Genomic DNA, 16,075 nt, shown 5'->3' with positions numbered 1-16,075 from the left:
TCATTCAATGCGACTGGTAAACAATTCAACAGGCTAATTGAAAAGAATCTGCTCAAAAGTGTAACAACATGAGGAAAAATCCTCCAAAACAACTTTTTGTCATTTTGACCAGGAGAGGAATTTCTCTTTTTTGCTACTGAATGTTATTGCACTGGTCTCACTGACTTTACTCACACAGGGTATAACAACTTCCCCCTCAAAATAAATAAATAAATAAATAAATTGGCTAATTTTTGTACTTTCTGGGGATTTGGTGTTATTTGGTGTTCCCAGTCAAACACACAAAAAAAAAAAAAAAAAAAAAAAAAAAATTAAACACTGACTTGCTTATAAATTTCTCATTATGCTGCATTATTGCCAAATATTGATTTGAATCCTTTTGTCAAATTGTTTTATTTAAATTAGCCGGGAATTCTGTAATCTGGTTTATTAGCTGGTGTTTGTGGTCACCTGACTGAGGTTATTTTCCAGCTCTAGCTGTCTGCGCTCTGTCTCACAGCGCACAAATTCCCAGCGTTCGTTCAGCTGTTCCAGACGAGTCTGCAGGACATGTGAACTGTCTCCCGCACCAGACTCCATCAGGTTCCTGCCGGCCAGGTTCAGAGAGTCGACCGTGTGCACATGGGACATCACATCATTCCGCAGAACCTAAAGGCACACAACAACAAGCACTTTTGTTTAAAAGCAGTAGCCAGTATATAGTAAAGTCTGTGTAGGGTACAGTAAGCAGTGGCTGGAGTGAACGTGATTTCACCAAGTACAACATTCTAATCAACCAATCGGAATTGAGGGATACATTTAAAGCAAATGTCAGTTATACATTATGGGAATGGGAATGTTTTAAAACAATAAAAAAAAAAAAAAAAAAAAAAAAAAAAAAAGCTAGAACATCCAACTAAAACATTTCTGGAATGAAACATTCCATGAGTTTCTATAACTATTGAACTGTTGTAGAACTGTTGTTCATAACTTTGAGAGAACCTTGCTAGAACGTTAGGTTCTAACAATCTAACATTCCTCATTAGTCGGGATACAGTAGATCTATGCAGAACTCAGTATGCAGTACACTTGTGTTTCATTCGAAATGATCAAAAATCACTGCAAATGTGAGGACACAACATTAGCAAGAATGTGCATATAAAAACATACCACAGACAACTTAGAGTTTGTGTTTGTACCTTGTGCTTGGCTAGCTCTATCTCACAGGTTTGCAGGTCAATGCTGATTGGCTGAGAGGCCTGCAGTAGGTCAGCCGTGTGGGAGAGCCAGGCGTGCAACTCATCAAGAGTGTTCTGGAACTGACCCAAACCCAGCAGTGCACACTCCAACTGGTGCTGCTCGAAAACACAGGGCTCTCGTTGAAGTACCATTATGATGAAACAGTATATATATACATTTATTTTTTATTTTTTTCATTTAGCTGAGATTTTACCTGTCTGCTGACAGTCTCTGACTCCAGATTGTCCCATCGCTGACGGAAGTCACACAGTGGAGAGATGGACCCAGGCCGCTCAGTGCCCGGGGAGAGACGACACACAAAGCGATGGTTTAGACTTTCAATCTCGATCTTCTTCTGATAGAGCTCTCGCTTATATTCCTGAAAGGAGAGGTGATGGAATCACCACTAATTTGTTTGTGACACAGTTTTCAGTTTCTCAAAGTAAGTTTGTGTGGTATACCTTCAGGTCACATAGCTGCTCTTTAACTGATCCCAGGTCAGATCCCACTGAGAAGTCCTCGGTGGATTTCAGCTCTGCAGACTTCAGCCACTCAAAGAGTCCCTACAAGAGAAGGTCTTATTTTTAAACATGTTTTGTAGTGTTCTCTTGACCCACTCTACAGTATATGTATATTTATAAAGGCACACTGTCGATTTCTTCCATTGTCTCATGAAGTCAGTGCAACCAAGAAGAGAATTCACTGCAATATGCTGACTTTAATCCAAATTCTCTATGGCTAGCTTTGGTCTCTCTAGAAGGGCATCCAAAAGTCCTGCCAATTGGCAGGAAATCAGCCAGTCTGTTAGAGACTCATCACTACAACCACATGGAGACATGAATATTGAAATACTACAACTGTAGACAGAGACCTACCACCACTGGATGAGACAAGATAGAAAAATTAACGAACAGAGTATTCTTTGTGATTGTGTTTTGAAGTGCTGTACAGTAAGTACAAACTTCATTAGGTAGGGTGACCATATGTTCCTTTTCTAAATTGCCTAAAATGTCTGGGTTTTGGCATTGTTTTCCTGTTGTTTTCATACTTGCTGAAGGTAATGACTGAAAAGTAGCTTGACCAATAGCATGTAGGTACACAATCGACCAATCATGGCATGCGAGAAGGTGGGATCAACAGAGAACGGTCAAAGCAATGCAAATATGCATACATAAAATTTATGAGGACAGAAGAGAGAACATCAAATAAAGGAAAATAAAGCCAAAACCTGGACATTTTAGAAATCTTGGCCAGGACATGTCCAATCTGGAAAAATGAGGATGGATAGTCAACCTACATTAGGAATGCCTTGAAAGGAATTGAAACTTGTTGCTTGCGGCTAACTCACCTGCATACTGTCCTGATAACGGAGAGCCATTCGTAAACATTCTTCTAACTTACTGTTGCACTCTGTCCAGATCTTACTGAGATTGTTCCACGTGCCATAAAGCTGCAGAAAAAGACAACTGGACAGTGAGATGTGAACAAATGGCCGCATGATGTACAACAGTTTCTGTGAGGATTAGTCTCATTTCAGTTTCAAATACAAACCTCATCCAAACTTTTGGTGACCTCTGGCTTGTCTGTGTCACCACAAGCTGACATGAGTTCCATTCCCAGAACTCCTAGTGTGTCCAGGTCACCTTGCAGAGAATCAATGTCCTCCCTGAGTGTCTGAGAAGGAAGGAAAGAGAGTTTGGATGGTATGAGGCAAAGAGTTGATTCAAAACTTTCAGGATGCAATGAGGAAATATCCTTAACCCTGCTGAAAGTACAAAACCAGGTAATGAACATATGTTCTGTTTAAAACATGGGATGTACTTTTAAAAGCTGCTAAGTAAAACTAACAATATTACATTGGTCAACCAGCTTCACCAGCATTTCTGGTTCACCAGCTAGACCAGCACTAAACCAGCAAGGGCCAGCCTGGACCAGCAAAGAGCAGAATAACATTGACCACAGTATCATTTTTGTAGCCTACCTGCATGGTCTCCAGGCTCTGTCGGATGGTTTCTGAATCTGACCGATTGGAGTTGAGGTCCAGAACAGCTTGCTGGGCATCATTCAGTCCAGATGTCATGTCACTCACTTCATTCCAGAACCTGACTGCCAGATCCAGGAGATTGAGAAGACACTTCTCCCTCTCCTGAGCTTGTCTTTGAGCCTCCTCCCAGCGGCTTGTTAGGCTGCAAACCCGCTCTTGAATAGCTGAAATTAGCAAGATCATCATAGACAGACCATGCTTATGAAACAATATTGTTTATGAGATGTTTTGGCATATAAAGCTGTATGTGCCAGATGTATGCTGTTTATGTTTGAGGTACCTGTGCCAATGGAACTGTCCCCAAGAGCCCCTGTGTTGGCCAGGAGCTCCAGCCTGTGTCCTAACACTGCTGAGGTCCAGATCCATTTTTGAGAGCTCAGACAGTGTGTGCTTGTTGTCCTGTAGCTGCTCCTGAATTCGTGGGGTGAGGCCTTGAAGAGCCATTGAGGCCTGCAGGTGACTACACAGACGCTCCAGCCTCTCTCCAATCAGAGTCATCCTCTCATTCATCTGACATGGACATACATAGTTTCAGGAGTGAGCTAGCATTTATACAGCTAAATGTGGCAATGTTGTCTTTTTATACCACTTTAGCAACATAAAACATATGGCTTCTTTGAAAACAGGTTATATCAGTGTATTGCATCAGACGGTTGCATGTAGTTCAGCTGAGCATGCCGTTAGCAACACCAAGTTCATGGGTTTAAATCCCCGGAACGATATAAACTGATATACTGTAAGTTATGAAAATGCTTTTAATAACAGGTTAATTTTTTAATCCTTCTTAAAGTGTTCAGTACACTAGTCTCAGCATCTACAATGGAGTTTTGGGGGATTCATCAAACGTAGGTCCCCTTTGTGAAGGTCTGACTTATTCAAGTTTAAGAACCTCTGATTTATAACTACAAACCATGTTAAACCAACTACCATAAGAAGCCGATTTAGCTGGATTCTCCAGTATGTGTTATGGAGAAAAGTCTTCTCTATCTTACAAAATAATGCTGAGGCGGCAGAGTTCAAGAAGTCAAAATTAGACTTTATTGCAAGAAGACAATAAATCTGAGACCTCTGCAGAACACCTGACTCACTCACAGCTCACCCTTTTATACAGTTTTCAACCAATGATCTTATTGCCGGTGTTCTCCTCCAAATACTCCCTAACTCTTCACCTCATTAATTGGTCTCTTGTTCTCTTGTAAGGGTGGCAGACTGCCAACTAGCCAAAAACATATCACAAAGTGACTATTTGGCGTATTTACCTCATCATTTTTATCCAAAGAACATGTTGAAGGCCATGTGGCCCAAAAGAGCAACTTAGTATCAGTGTGGATGCCATCCACAAGCAACTTCAGCCAAAATCCCATTCTTTCCCGTGTGACTTTTCTCACAGACATGTAGGCCATGAGGCCTTCAAAACACATCAGCTTTTACAGCATTCAAACTACTTCTACAATTGTTTTCTATAGGATAAATAAAATATTTAATCATATGCACCAGGAATCAGCATCGAATCTACATGTGTGTCACCTGTGTATAGCGGGGCAGAGACTCCTCCAGTACTCCAGCAGCTTCTCGAACCCTGTCTCTGATGGCCAGGTGCTGCTCTTCAGTGTCCCTAGCTTTCTGGCAGAACTCGAGTCCCTGAACTGCATTCAGGTCTGATAGACGCTGGGCCAGCATGATCAGCCGTGCTATCAGTGGCTTATGCTCTGCTATGGACTCCCTGATGCCCTGTTTGGAAGTTATGCATCAACATGATCAAACATTTATGTTTGTATTGCTTTATCTGAAACAAGTAATGAAGTCCAATGATTGCCATTGTGTTTCGAGTGTGAAATGTCAATGGGAAAAATCCAGTGTGTTTGAACTTGTACTATAGCAAATGTGAGCCCAAACATGAGCATTTGTTGTTAATATCTTGCTCTGAAGAAGTAGGTTGTTTAGTACCTGTAAGAGGTCCTGTTGTTCTCGGAAAGCCTCGTAGCTGATGGTGTTCAGGGTAAACTGGCCAATAAGAGCTTTGGTTTCCTGTAACCATGGTAACACCTCAGCATAGCCCTCTGAGAACTGAGACAAGAGCGACTGAGCATGCTCCAGCTGAAGCAAGACTTGGGAATTAGTGGCAGTAGTGACCTGACACTGCTCCTGTAAGGTGTCTAGGGAAGACTTTGGAGGGGAAAAGACAGTAGTTTTATGTTGGTTCTTATGTCAAAATATTTAAAAAGGTATTAAGAATGAATATTAGCTTACCTGGAGTCTCTGTGTCTCCCCATCCTCAGTGTCCATCTGCAGGAGTTCCAAAATCTTCACCATTTTCTCAATGTTAAACTTGTGCTGCAGAATCTCTACAGCAAGTATCTGCCGAAAAACAGACATTACATGGATTATTGTAAAGAATTTTACAGAACTTCTAGCTTATGCACAAAGAACATTATTGTGAATGTGCAAAAACTCACTTTCTGCTCATTGAACTCGGCTGCAATGATGTCTGGGTCCAGATTAGTGGCTCTGAGCTCCTCAAGTGCCAGTGTGGTGTCTCTAAACCAAGCCAACTCTTTTTCAACAGCCTGTTCCAGCTGATCAAATGCAGACAGGGTGATGGGTAAACAGGCATTTAGCAGCTGTATTTATCCAAAGTGACTTACAGTACACTTCAAGCAACCAGAGGTATCCACCTGTCACTTACCTTCTGCCTCTCAGAAGAACACAAGACTGCGTCCCAGTCTGGCTTTGGGCAGCAGGAGCCAGCAGCTCTCTCTCGATACGACCAAGCCACAGGTGGAGGTCTTCCTGACTGGAGGTACATCGACTAGATGCCTCCAAAGCCTGTTCCAGCCTCTGCAGGACATCAGCACTACCCAGACTCATCACTGAGTACCGGATACGCAGACTGTCTACCTGCTCCTGCACCAGCTGGGTTTCCTCCTCTTTAGATTAGCATGTGAAAGATAGAAACTTGCTTGAAACATGTCGTTGTGGGCACCGTGCAAGGTTTGGTGTATACAATGACACGAAATGGGAGGAAACACCACCTGAAATCTTTTCCATGAGCTCATGAGCACATTGTTGGAGTTTCCCCAGGTCAACACTCTTAGCTTTTATCTCTTCCATGACCGCCTAAAAGGTGATAGAGAAAGGCAATTTCGTTCCACACTGAAATCTTGTAGTATACAAATGTATTAATGGATAAACAAAACATTTTCTAATGGTTTGCTGACCTTGGCCTGTCCTGTGGCTTCCTGCAGATGGAGCATCCCTCTCTCTGCGGAGCGAGCTCAGCTAAGTCCTGATCCACAGAAATAAGCCATTGCTGAAGTCTGTCTGTCCTCTCCTGGAATAGCTGAGCTCTTGGCAGAATGTCCTCCAGAGTCCTGTGTCTGTGGAAACAAATTCATTTTCAAAACAAAACGTGGGTCTTCCTGGGACCAAAATGTGGACCAATGTGTCAAGTAGACTGACCTGCTGTTGGCGCCCTGAAGTAGAGCCTCCCACTTGAGCTTGAGCTGTGCAAGCTGCACTTTGGTCTTTTCACTGTCATTTCCCTGAAGCCCCTCTGCCAGGTGTGGACCCTCCTGCATCATGGTCTCCATACTGGGTCTCCTGTCCTCTAGGAGGCGCTGTAAGAGCTGCAGAACAAGAAACATATTATTTTTATTATGCTGAAGAAATGTATTATGCTTCCTCCAAGGGCAAGGGCTTACTTGGCTAACTTGGATCACGTGTGCCGTTATAACCAATCACATTATAGCCTTGACATCAGTGAATTTCAGTCAGAGCTGCGCGACACTCGCTGTTGACAGATACCATAGGAATGTACAAGAATTGCCGTAAGCTGAATCCCACCTGTTGCAAAAAGTCAGTGACTTCTCTTATAAAATGGCATTTTTTTTTGGTGTAAACTCTAAAAGTAGTTCAATCCAAAAGTATTGCTTAGTGTAAAGCATGTTGAGGAGTAGTCAATAGGCTGTGGATTCATTAAATGGTGAGCTGTTTCCTCTAAAAAACTGTTTTTTTTTTTTTTTTTTTTAGCGTAGTGAAGCCTCTGTTCCATTGACATCATTCAAGTAAAACAGCCTCTGGTCTCCTTTCCATTAGCATTAGCTTTTACGCTTTTTTGGCTAATGGTTGTAGGCTTGCCTTTTAGTGGCTTTGTTGATGCTTCCTTGCCTCCTCGCTTTTCTGTCCTTGTGCCTGTCACTCGTAAACCAACTGAACTCAGCAATCTTGAAGGACATCTCAATTCCTTTGAGTGAGGAGGCTTCCAGAGAAGATATGAGCTATGAGATAGGATACACAGATGTATCCTATGCGAGAGTCTTTCTCGTCGAAAAAAACCTGATGCACCTGTGAATTCTCCTCCCTCTTCTCATCTGTCATAAAAATTAAAATTAAAATTTTACAGTTTAGATAAACCATACATGATATATATTTTAACAGGGCATCTTGGTTTATTAATATTTATTATGAATATCTTTAATAAATAACTTTAACAACATAAGGCCAGATGCCTTTAGCACAGCAAATGATGCTTCGAAGTGACACTTGAGTGGTCAAGAATATTCCAGTGTATAAATTCCTTTGAGTCCTCCATTCTCACTTTCTTTCCTTGCATCCTTCCTTCATGCCTTCCTTCGTGGAGCTAAGACGCAAGGAAAGGTAACAAGGTAAGGAAGCGAGGATGAACAAATAAGAAATGAGAAGCACCCCTGGTCTTGGAGATGTCTAGATCAACCCTGCTCCTGGGTCAACCCTTCAACCTTTCTTCTGAGGACCCACTGTGCTGCAACTTTATCTCCAAACTGCTTCAGCACACCTGGCCTGTGATTTTTCAAGTGGTCCTGAAGACCTTTATTAAGTGGTTCAGTTGTGTTTGATTAGGGTTGTAGCTAAACTCTGCGACCCTATATGTTGTTTGTGCAAGCCAGTGCTACCAACTTCTCTATATTGAAGGTAGCTAAAGCCCTCTTGAAAAGTCACTAAATGTCGCTAGATGATGTCATACACTTATTAGCATATTATGACCTCATTGCGTCATATTTCCTTTTGCATTTGTTTGCCTCTCTGTGATCACAAGCGGTGTTTTAATGCAGCCAAATTCTCAATAAAATTGTTTTCATTGATATATAGTTTTCTATTTCTGTTGTCAGACAATGGGATGAATATTAAATAGTGACTGAAAGGTAGTCCATTAAAACTCTATAAACCAACTCTCCCTTCCAAGATGTAATCTGCACAAAAATCCTGATTTATAATCGAGTCGTCGTCTAATGAAATCAAATAAACATATGATAAAGACAATGTCTGTGTTCATTGAGTTTGAAGCAATAGAATATCTTTTTTTAACTGAAAGCACTGCTCTTCATAGCTGCTTGCTAAACAGAACAGATGCATAGAGAGGTGTGTGCGCGCTGGCAAAGCAAGACCTTGTGCTTGTGCAGCAGTACTGACAAGGTTTTGAAACTGAATTAGGTTTGTCCAAGAAGTCGTTTGATTTGTCACTAGGTGCTTTTTTGGAAAAAAGTTGCTAAAGGGGTCTAAAAAAAGTTGCTAAATCCAGCAACAAAGTCGGTAAGTTGGCAACACTGGTGCAAACACCTTATAACGAGTATATTTATGTTTTAAAGTTAAGCGCCCACTAGCTGATGCAAAAATAATGACAGTGTTGTGTTGTGTCATGAAATGACGAATACTGTCATGATGACCAATCAAATTGTGTGTTCATTTAAATAAAATGTGTGAACTTTATATATGGTCACTTACCTACCATTTGTCCCATTTCCATTTCGCAAAACACATTTATATTAATGCATTTGGCAGATGTGTTGGAAAGTGATTTATAGTGCATATACATTTTATGAGCATGTGCGTTCCCTGGGATCGAACCTATAATCGCATTATAATGCAATGCTCTACCAATTGAGCGACACCAAACTCGAATTATGATGCAAATAAAAAGGTACAATGCATTAATAGGAAAGTGTGCTGTTGTCGATAGGAGCACAAATTTAGTAGATGCTCTGATGGGTCATATTTCAAGGAAGCAACAACATGTTGGAGGACATGTTGGGAATTGCCTTCCTAATACAGTTTTGTAGAACACCCCTTTTGCATCTTCAAAGATGCTTTGTATTAGGAAGCAAACAAAAGTTTGGTTCATAGAGGTATTGCTCCTTCTGAGAATCTACAAGCTTTATAATGCACCTTGTTATCTCTTTGTGGTACTTAAGACAAACACTTGTATCATGTGTCAGAGGATCATTGTGGCCATTCAAGTATGCTTTACCTTACTCACTGAACTAAAAAAGATCTCAAAAAGGTGAATTACTTTTTCTCCACCTATTCCCATATCATACACAAAAGCATTCAAAGCTTATTATACAGTATGCAAGAAACTAACACAGTATGCTTCTCAGTTCAAGAAAAGTTTAAGGATGGGATTAGAAATTACATGACAAGGTTTTAAAATTGGGTAGCCTTTTTTATCAATAGTTTATGTAAATATGAATGTATTAATTTATTGTTTGTTTGTTTATATAGCAACAACTTAACAATTTTTAAAGGTTTTTAACATACCTTCTGTTCTTGCAGCTGCGCTTTCACAACTTTAAACTCTGAGGATGGTGGTTTTTGATTGGCTGTCAGCTCCTCAATCTCGCAGACCCACGTCAGCAGCGTCTCCAGATTTTGCTGGAATTTCAGCGGATCCCTGAACTCATCTTTCAGAGCCAAAACACTTCTGCCATCCTTAACATAAGACCAGACAATATGCTATCATGTTTTCATAAAGAAAGTACAGGTTAAGGAAAGATCAGTCTACTGTACCTTCCATTGATCTAGACTTGATTCCTGGTCTGAACTTGATTGACCATCACTCTGCAGCTGTGAATCAGAACAATTTTATTTAACTGGAAAATTAACAAATTGGTGAAACATTGTTGATACGTTGACTTCAAAATCAGTTAAATGAAAATCGTAAATGATGGTAAAAAAAAATAAAACTTAAAAAATAAATGAAAATCAAATTGAATAACCTCTGCAAGTTCCTCAGCAGCTCCAGTAAGGACTCTAACAGTTCTAGTAACAATAGGGTCACCTCCTTTCCCCGCAGAAGGATACTCTGTCACCTCTACAATCTCTGTAACAATTGTCTCTGTCACCTCTGTAACTTCAGTGACCTCTCGAGTGTTTAGAGGCTTCCAAGACCAGGGACTTCCAGAATCCCTTCTCTGCAGGCTGGCTCTCCTGTCCACGGATCCATACTGACTCAGGGGGGACCTTCTATGCTCTGGAATATTACACCTTCTGGGCAAAGAATCATTTCTTGGTGTTTTTACCGGGGACGGAGTGCTTCGCCAGGCATTGTCCAGAGTGCTGGTAGTGGTGACAGTAGGGGCTGGGGAACTCCTCTGCTTGTCTGGTGTTGGAGTTTGTCGAAGAACCTCTTCCACATCCTCTTTCCTTGTTTCTTCTTTAGGAGGCTCTGGGAGCGGCCATTCTCTCCTTTGCTGGTAGCACTCTTTCAAGACGCTCTCCTCTGACTTAACTTGTTTGGACTTTTGTCCCAAACAGCTAGGTCTGCTAATGAGGTTACCCATAATTCTTCAATCCACGGGATAATTGGGTCCCTGTGCCATACATACAGGCATCGCCTAAACTACCTACAACACAAGGAAGGTCAAAGTCAGAAGATACTGTTTAAACATCTTTACCCTTTCAAGGAAATGGTAGCCTATTAGTTTCCAGTTTCCACTGCAGTCTTCAAAAGAGACTCTGACAAAGACCACTAAGCGTAAATCTCAATTAGATTCCTTGCTGTCCTACAAAGGAGAATCTTTTACCACTTTCATGCCAACAAACACCACCGTCATTATTTATACGGCAGAGACAGTAACACTTGACTGAGGCTCTGTTCTGACAAAGAGGGGCCAGATTATTGCTGGAAAACTACAACATGAGCACAGAATTGCTAGTACTACCCATACAAATGCAAGTGACAAGCCTGTTTATGAGGGCAGTCTCCTCCAGGATACCCACAGCTCCTCCTGGCAGCCACAGCCACTGTCCTCTGCCAAGACTATCCACAGGATGGCCCTGGGAAACCATTTAGCTCCTGATCAAATATGACAGGCATGGAAATGCTGCTTCATTTCTTTTCCACAAAAGAATGAACAGTGTTTTTTTTAGTCCACGTGTTCATGGTTTACTAGGAAACACAGACCACATGCCTGAGGAGCAGAACAGCGATGAACACGTAGACACACACAGAGTTTAATGTTCAGAAACACTTTTTCAGAGATATTTTTTCAACTTAAGGTGAATGTGTGTGGTTGAAATTCATGCAGGCCTTTACCAGTGATCATCTTTGACTAAATTACTGTCCTGTGGCCTGTAGCACGAAGCCGGTTTCAGTTTTACCCAGGTACGTTCACGTTTAGTTTGAGCAAACTCTGAGTTTTTGGGCTCAAAAAGATGGGTTGGTTCTGAGTGGGTTTTGTCACCATGGTAACTTACACTGCACAGCTACCCTGCTCCGGAGCAGGTTTTATTCTGGGATAGAGATCCCAAACTGGACCAATCAGCTGTGAGCAAAGTGACATATATCTGATGCAATGAAGCAACCCCCCCATATCTCTCGCTCCAAATTAAAACAGTTTACAGTCAAAGAATTTGAGACAAATTGCCCGACTTTTGAAACAAATTATTTATTATATTAATGGTAATTGTTTATAATTCATATAATATATTCATATAATTATTATATAAAGTGGCAATTAATTTTAGCTTGTCAGAGAACTACGGCTCTGTGTAGTAAATGCTGCTCCATTTGAAAGCAGGTGATGGACATTTACTGCTAATCACAGAATTGGCTTTAATGACGAGACACGCATAACAATCACATGCGATTAATCATGCATCCCTAATATATATATATATATATATATATATATATATGTGTGTGTGTGTGTGTGTGTGTGTGTGTGTGTGTGTGTGTGTGCAAATGTTTATTACTCTGAAACACTGAGTTTGTTCATCTCGCTTCGTGCTAATATGTACATATTTGTAAAATAAAAGATTACAGGCTGTGGATTACAATAGCACAATTAAAAAAAAAAAAAAACGTGCAACATTGCTATTTCAATGCTCACGGAATCTGCCTGAAGATTGCAGGTGGTAAGAGGATATGCACCTGTTAAATGAAAAAATATTACTTTAGTGCCGTCATTAGTCGTGATTAATCACATCCAAAATAAAAGTTTTTGTTTACATAATATATGAGTGTATATTTATTATGTATATAAAAAACATTTATTATGTAAATAAACACAGTACACATACTGTATATATAGTATGTAAACAAAAACTTTTAGTTCGGATGCAATTAATCGCGATTAATCGTTTGACAGCACTACTTTATCTGCTTTGTCGCAGATGTACAATATGTGCATACTGAAATCGCTGACTGGTAATTGCATAATGTCTGCACGAAGTTTGTGTCTTTGTTGAGATCTCTTCTGAAACTACAGGAGACATGAGATTACTGGGGTCTGTTTTGAAAGAGAAAAATCTAATAAAAGTCTCAATTTGTTTTCTGTTTAATCTCATTCCTGTCTAAGAGAAACAATTAAACAGATCTAATTTCTGATTTAATTTTTCTTATAGATAAAAGCAAATAAAAATAATAATAATAGATCGAAATGGTACAAAACCTGTTTTGTTTTAAAACCTAACAAATTTGCAAACCCTTTTATTTCAAACAATGCAATGACATGATAACCTTTGGGCTGATGGTTTTGTTTGTGCAGGAAATACAGAGCTCTGTTGAATTCAGCTAAGCGTGCATGTTAATTACACAGGTGATCTGGGTCAGTCCAGGTCATTGTGGTTCATTGCATGCTAATGGCGAGTGCTGAGGGATCTGGCTCCAGACAGCACACAGACTCAGTGTTTCTAGATCACTGGAGCAGAAGACTTAGTATCAGCCCACATTCTAGCAGGGTGGATTAGCTTGTATAATGTGTGAATTGAGATTGCTAAAATATGACAGGAAATACTGTAATGATGTGTTTGATGCTCTGGATGCTAGTTTATAAATTGATTAAGCTAAATAATTACTAAGATCTCTAAGAGTTTTTATATATTACTAAGAGTTTTATTTATACTCATTGTTCATGTATTTGCAACACTACATGATGAATATTAAAAATATGGCTTTTAAGAAACATTTTTCTTCATTTGGTTTCCATAAAGTGAGCACATAAAATCTATGTAATCAATCTGAACAACATCACCATCGACAAGTGCTCTTCCTCAAATCAAGTTTAATTATTTTAACTCATTCCATCCATCTCACGCCCAGCCTACATTCTTGATGGATTACACAAGGAGGATGGGAAGGAGTTTACAAAGTTGAAACAGTCAGTGAAGCTACAGCCATTTGAATATAAAATTTACAAGCATTATTACATCTGCAATGGCTGTTTCCACGGAGTTAGAGGTGACACAACATTTTACATCTCAATGGTGAACATTTCAATAGAGGTGATGCCATCTTCTGCATCTGATCGAGATAATTCCACTGCTCAAAACACCAGCTTAGGGCATAGTATAATTTCCAGGCTGGTTTATTGTGGATGTTGTTAGTTTGGGGCTGTGTAAAACTTAGCTAGTGATGTTGGTAAATCCTCAAGGTTTTTTTGGTGATTCTGCTACTCAAGAAACCTTGTTGTAGCAGCACACTAAGATCCACCGATCTCCAAAACAAAACATTCAGTGTGATGGTGACCAATTCAGTGCCTGCACAAATAAATTTACTTGTCTAAAGTTTGAGATAAATGATACAGATTGATTCTCCCTTGTTTGTTTATCAAGAAGCAACCACCCTCTTAATCCAACTCTAATGTATTCTCTGATTTAAGACCACCCTGTGTAGCCTCTCGATATTGATTTATGAGGCATGTCACAGACTGGCCCCCCAGTGAGCTAGATTAACCCCTGTGATGGACAGCTTTGTGCATCAACAATCCATAAAGAATGATTAATATAGTCTATTCTCTTACAACAATTGACTCAAATGGAAAGATTCTTGTCATATTCTAATGAATGAAGTGTCAAACAAATAAAAGCGGCAGAGATGCTCAACTGCCTATCATAGCAATGGGTGTGGGTACTGTCAGAGAGCACCATGACAATACCCTTTCCTAATCTGACCTCAATATGGCAGACAGACGGTGTATACTGGTGTCATGCCATGTTCTGCTGGTGGATTAACTCGCATATACAGCAGCGAGAGTGGTAGCTCTCTTGGGATGTACTTATGTACTTATTTCTTAATAGTCATAAATTGACGTTCTCTGTGTTGGTGAGTTTGTGCAGTGATTATGATAATGGTTTCTCTAATTAACATAAGAGTGTCTGGTGTTACGTGAATGCATAACATGAATAAACTGCATATTTAATATACTATAATTTAGTTAAACTAATGTTATGTGTTAGGTAACATGTTGGTTAGAATTTAAAAGTTCTAAACGTTTATACAAATAAGGAAGAATATACAATTATATATTTAACTTCAGTAGCAATGAATATATGACACATTAATGTGCTAATTTAAAATAAATAGATACTCACAGTACAGTGAAATTAACAAATTACATCCAAATCCTCGTAAGGTGTTTCTGCCCGTACCAAATTTGTGCCACAATCGCCTTCAGTGAAATGTAAGTGGTTCTGATAGCATCACTGTCTGGCTGCATCCAAAACAGCTGCTGGTTTCAGTGAGAAAGTTTGAATGAGTCCAGAAAGAGGTGGCGGTTGTGTCGGTTGGGGTGCATACTTACTTACCCCCGTGCATAGAGGAGGACAAACGGCCAAACGAACAATTCCACAAGTTCCTCCGTCATCATTCAAACAGGAGAACAAAAAACCTGTCCTCTCTCAGCATCCTTTGAGTGGCCTTCCTTTCCAGACGTATAAACATGCGAAACCTTCACATTCACTTGCTCAAACAGGACCTCACTTGCTCACAAATCCCGGTTTAAACACACACACACTCTCACACACACACACACACACACACACTTTATGCAAGATGAACCCATGCTTTTCCGTCACCCACAGCCACAAGCAAACAATGTCCCTCTCTCCCTCCGGCTGCCCCCTCCCGTCAGCGGTATTCTCTCTCTCTTGCCTTTGTTGTGCACAGTCCCATAGAGGAATTCCTTGTTGAGGCAACCGACGGGACATTCAGCTGCTAGAAAAGTCCTGTATGCTGTGTTTTCCAAGCTCCAGGAAAGCAGGTGTTCCCCATCCGGTGGTTTTGATAGAGTTAAGGCAGGTCCGTAAGTCGGCAGCCTGTTGTGTGAACTCTTGTGCCAGGCATTTAGACAGAGGAGCAGTCCCTTCACCTCCCTCTTTTCCTCCCAGTGTTAGCCCCTCCCCCAGCTCCTCTTTTGGCTCACAAACTCTGCTTCAAATGAAAACGAGGAGGATAAAAAGCTTTCTAAAGACTCCCAGGCTGCTCCCGAACATTCACATGTTAAGTGACAGCTGCCTCCAGCCCCTCGCTCTCGTTTATCCCTCCCTCTCCGGGGCAGACCGAGGTGGGCTACAAAAGGAGCCAACCATCCCTCACACAAAGCCCTCATCACCATTCAAAGCCCCCGCCACAGCTACAAAGACGACTAATTACTGTAAGACATCTCTGATGACTTTCAAGTCACTTTCAGTTCCGAAATTGCCAAACAAACAGTAGAGAAACCAATAGAGTGAAGGACTAGCTGAGATTCATGGGAGTTGTGTGATGCTGCGTCTCCA

General features: G+C 40.6%; 2 protein-coding genes across 3 annotated transcripts in view; both read right to left on the bottom strand.

Annotated features, from left to right (window-relative positions):
- The window catches only part of LOC109100307 (microtubule-actin cross-linking factor 1-like), a 20,482-nt gene extending 14,352 nt beyond the window's left edge, over window positions 1-6,130 (bottom strand). The window contains exons 1-13 of the mRNA XM_042741871.1: window positions 5,949-6,130; window positions 5,719-5,800; window positions 5,513-5,620; window positions 5,210-5,428; window positions 4,790-4,993; window positions 3,543-3,693; window positions 3,200-3,426; window positions 2,770-2,892; window positions 2,567-2,668; window positions 1,680-1,781; window positions 1,433-1,597; window positions 1,179-1,334; window positions 451-648 (exon numbers count right to left, since the gene is read on the bottom strand). Coding sequence (XP_042597805.1) covers window positions 451-648; window positions 1,179-1,334; window positions 1,433-1,597; window positions 1,680-1,781; window positions 2,567-2,668; window positions 2,770-2,892; window positions 3,200-3,426; window positions 3,543-3,693; window positions 4,790-4,993; window positions 5,210-5,428; window positions 5,513-5,620; window positions 5,719-5,800; window positions 5,949-6,130 — 2,019 coding nt within the window. The remainder of the gene's footprint in view (window positions 1-450; window positions 649-1,178; window positions 1,335-1,432; window positions 1,598-1,679; window positions 1,782-2,566; window positions 2,669-2,769; window positions 2,893-3,199; window positions 3,427-3,542; window positions 3,694-4,789; window positions 4,994-5,209; window positions 5,429-5,512; window positions 5,621-5,718; window positions 5,801-5,948) is intronic.
- On the bottom strand, window positions 6,047-16,075 carry LOC122139944. Of its 2 annotated transcripts, none has more exons than XM_042740438.1 (8): window positions 15,104-16,075; window positions 10,294-10,920; window positions 10,085-10,141; window positions 9,836-10,006; window positions 6,722-6,888; window positions 6,481-6,639; window positions 6,295-6,379; window positions 6,047-6,189 (listed from the first exon to the last, which is right to left on the bottom strand). In XM_042740438.1, exons 2-7 carry the CDS (start codon window positions 10,855-10,857, stop codon window positions 6,361-6,363), a joined length of 1,137 nt encoding a protein of 378 aa, XP_042596372.1. In that variant the 5' UTR covers window positions 10,858-10,920; window positions 15,104-16,075; the 3' UTR covers window positions 6,047-6,189; window positions 6,295-6,360. The 2 variants fall into 2 exon arrangements, with proteins under 2 accessions (XP_042596372.1, XP_042596371.1); XM_042740437.1 differs by having other exon boundaries at window positions 14,891-16,074.

Source organism: Cyprinus carpio, chromosome B16 (assembly GCF_018340385.1).
Source record: "Cyprinus carpio isolate SPL01 chromosome B16, ASM1834038v1, whole genome shotgun sequence".
NCBI lineage: Eukaryota > Metazoa > Chordata > Actinopteri > Cypriniformes > Cyprinidae > Cyprinus > Cyprinus carpio.
Note: the sequence above shows the minus strand (reverse complement) of the source record. Positions and strands in the feature narration are given on the sequence as shown.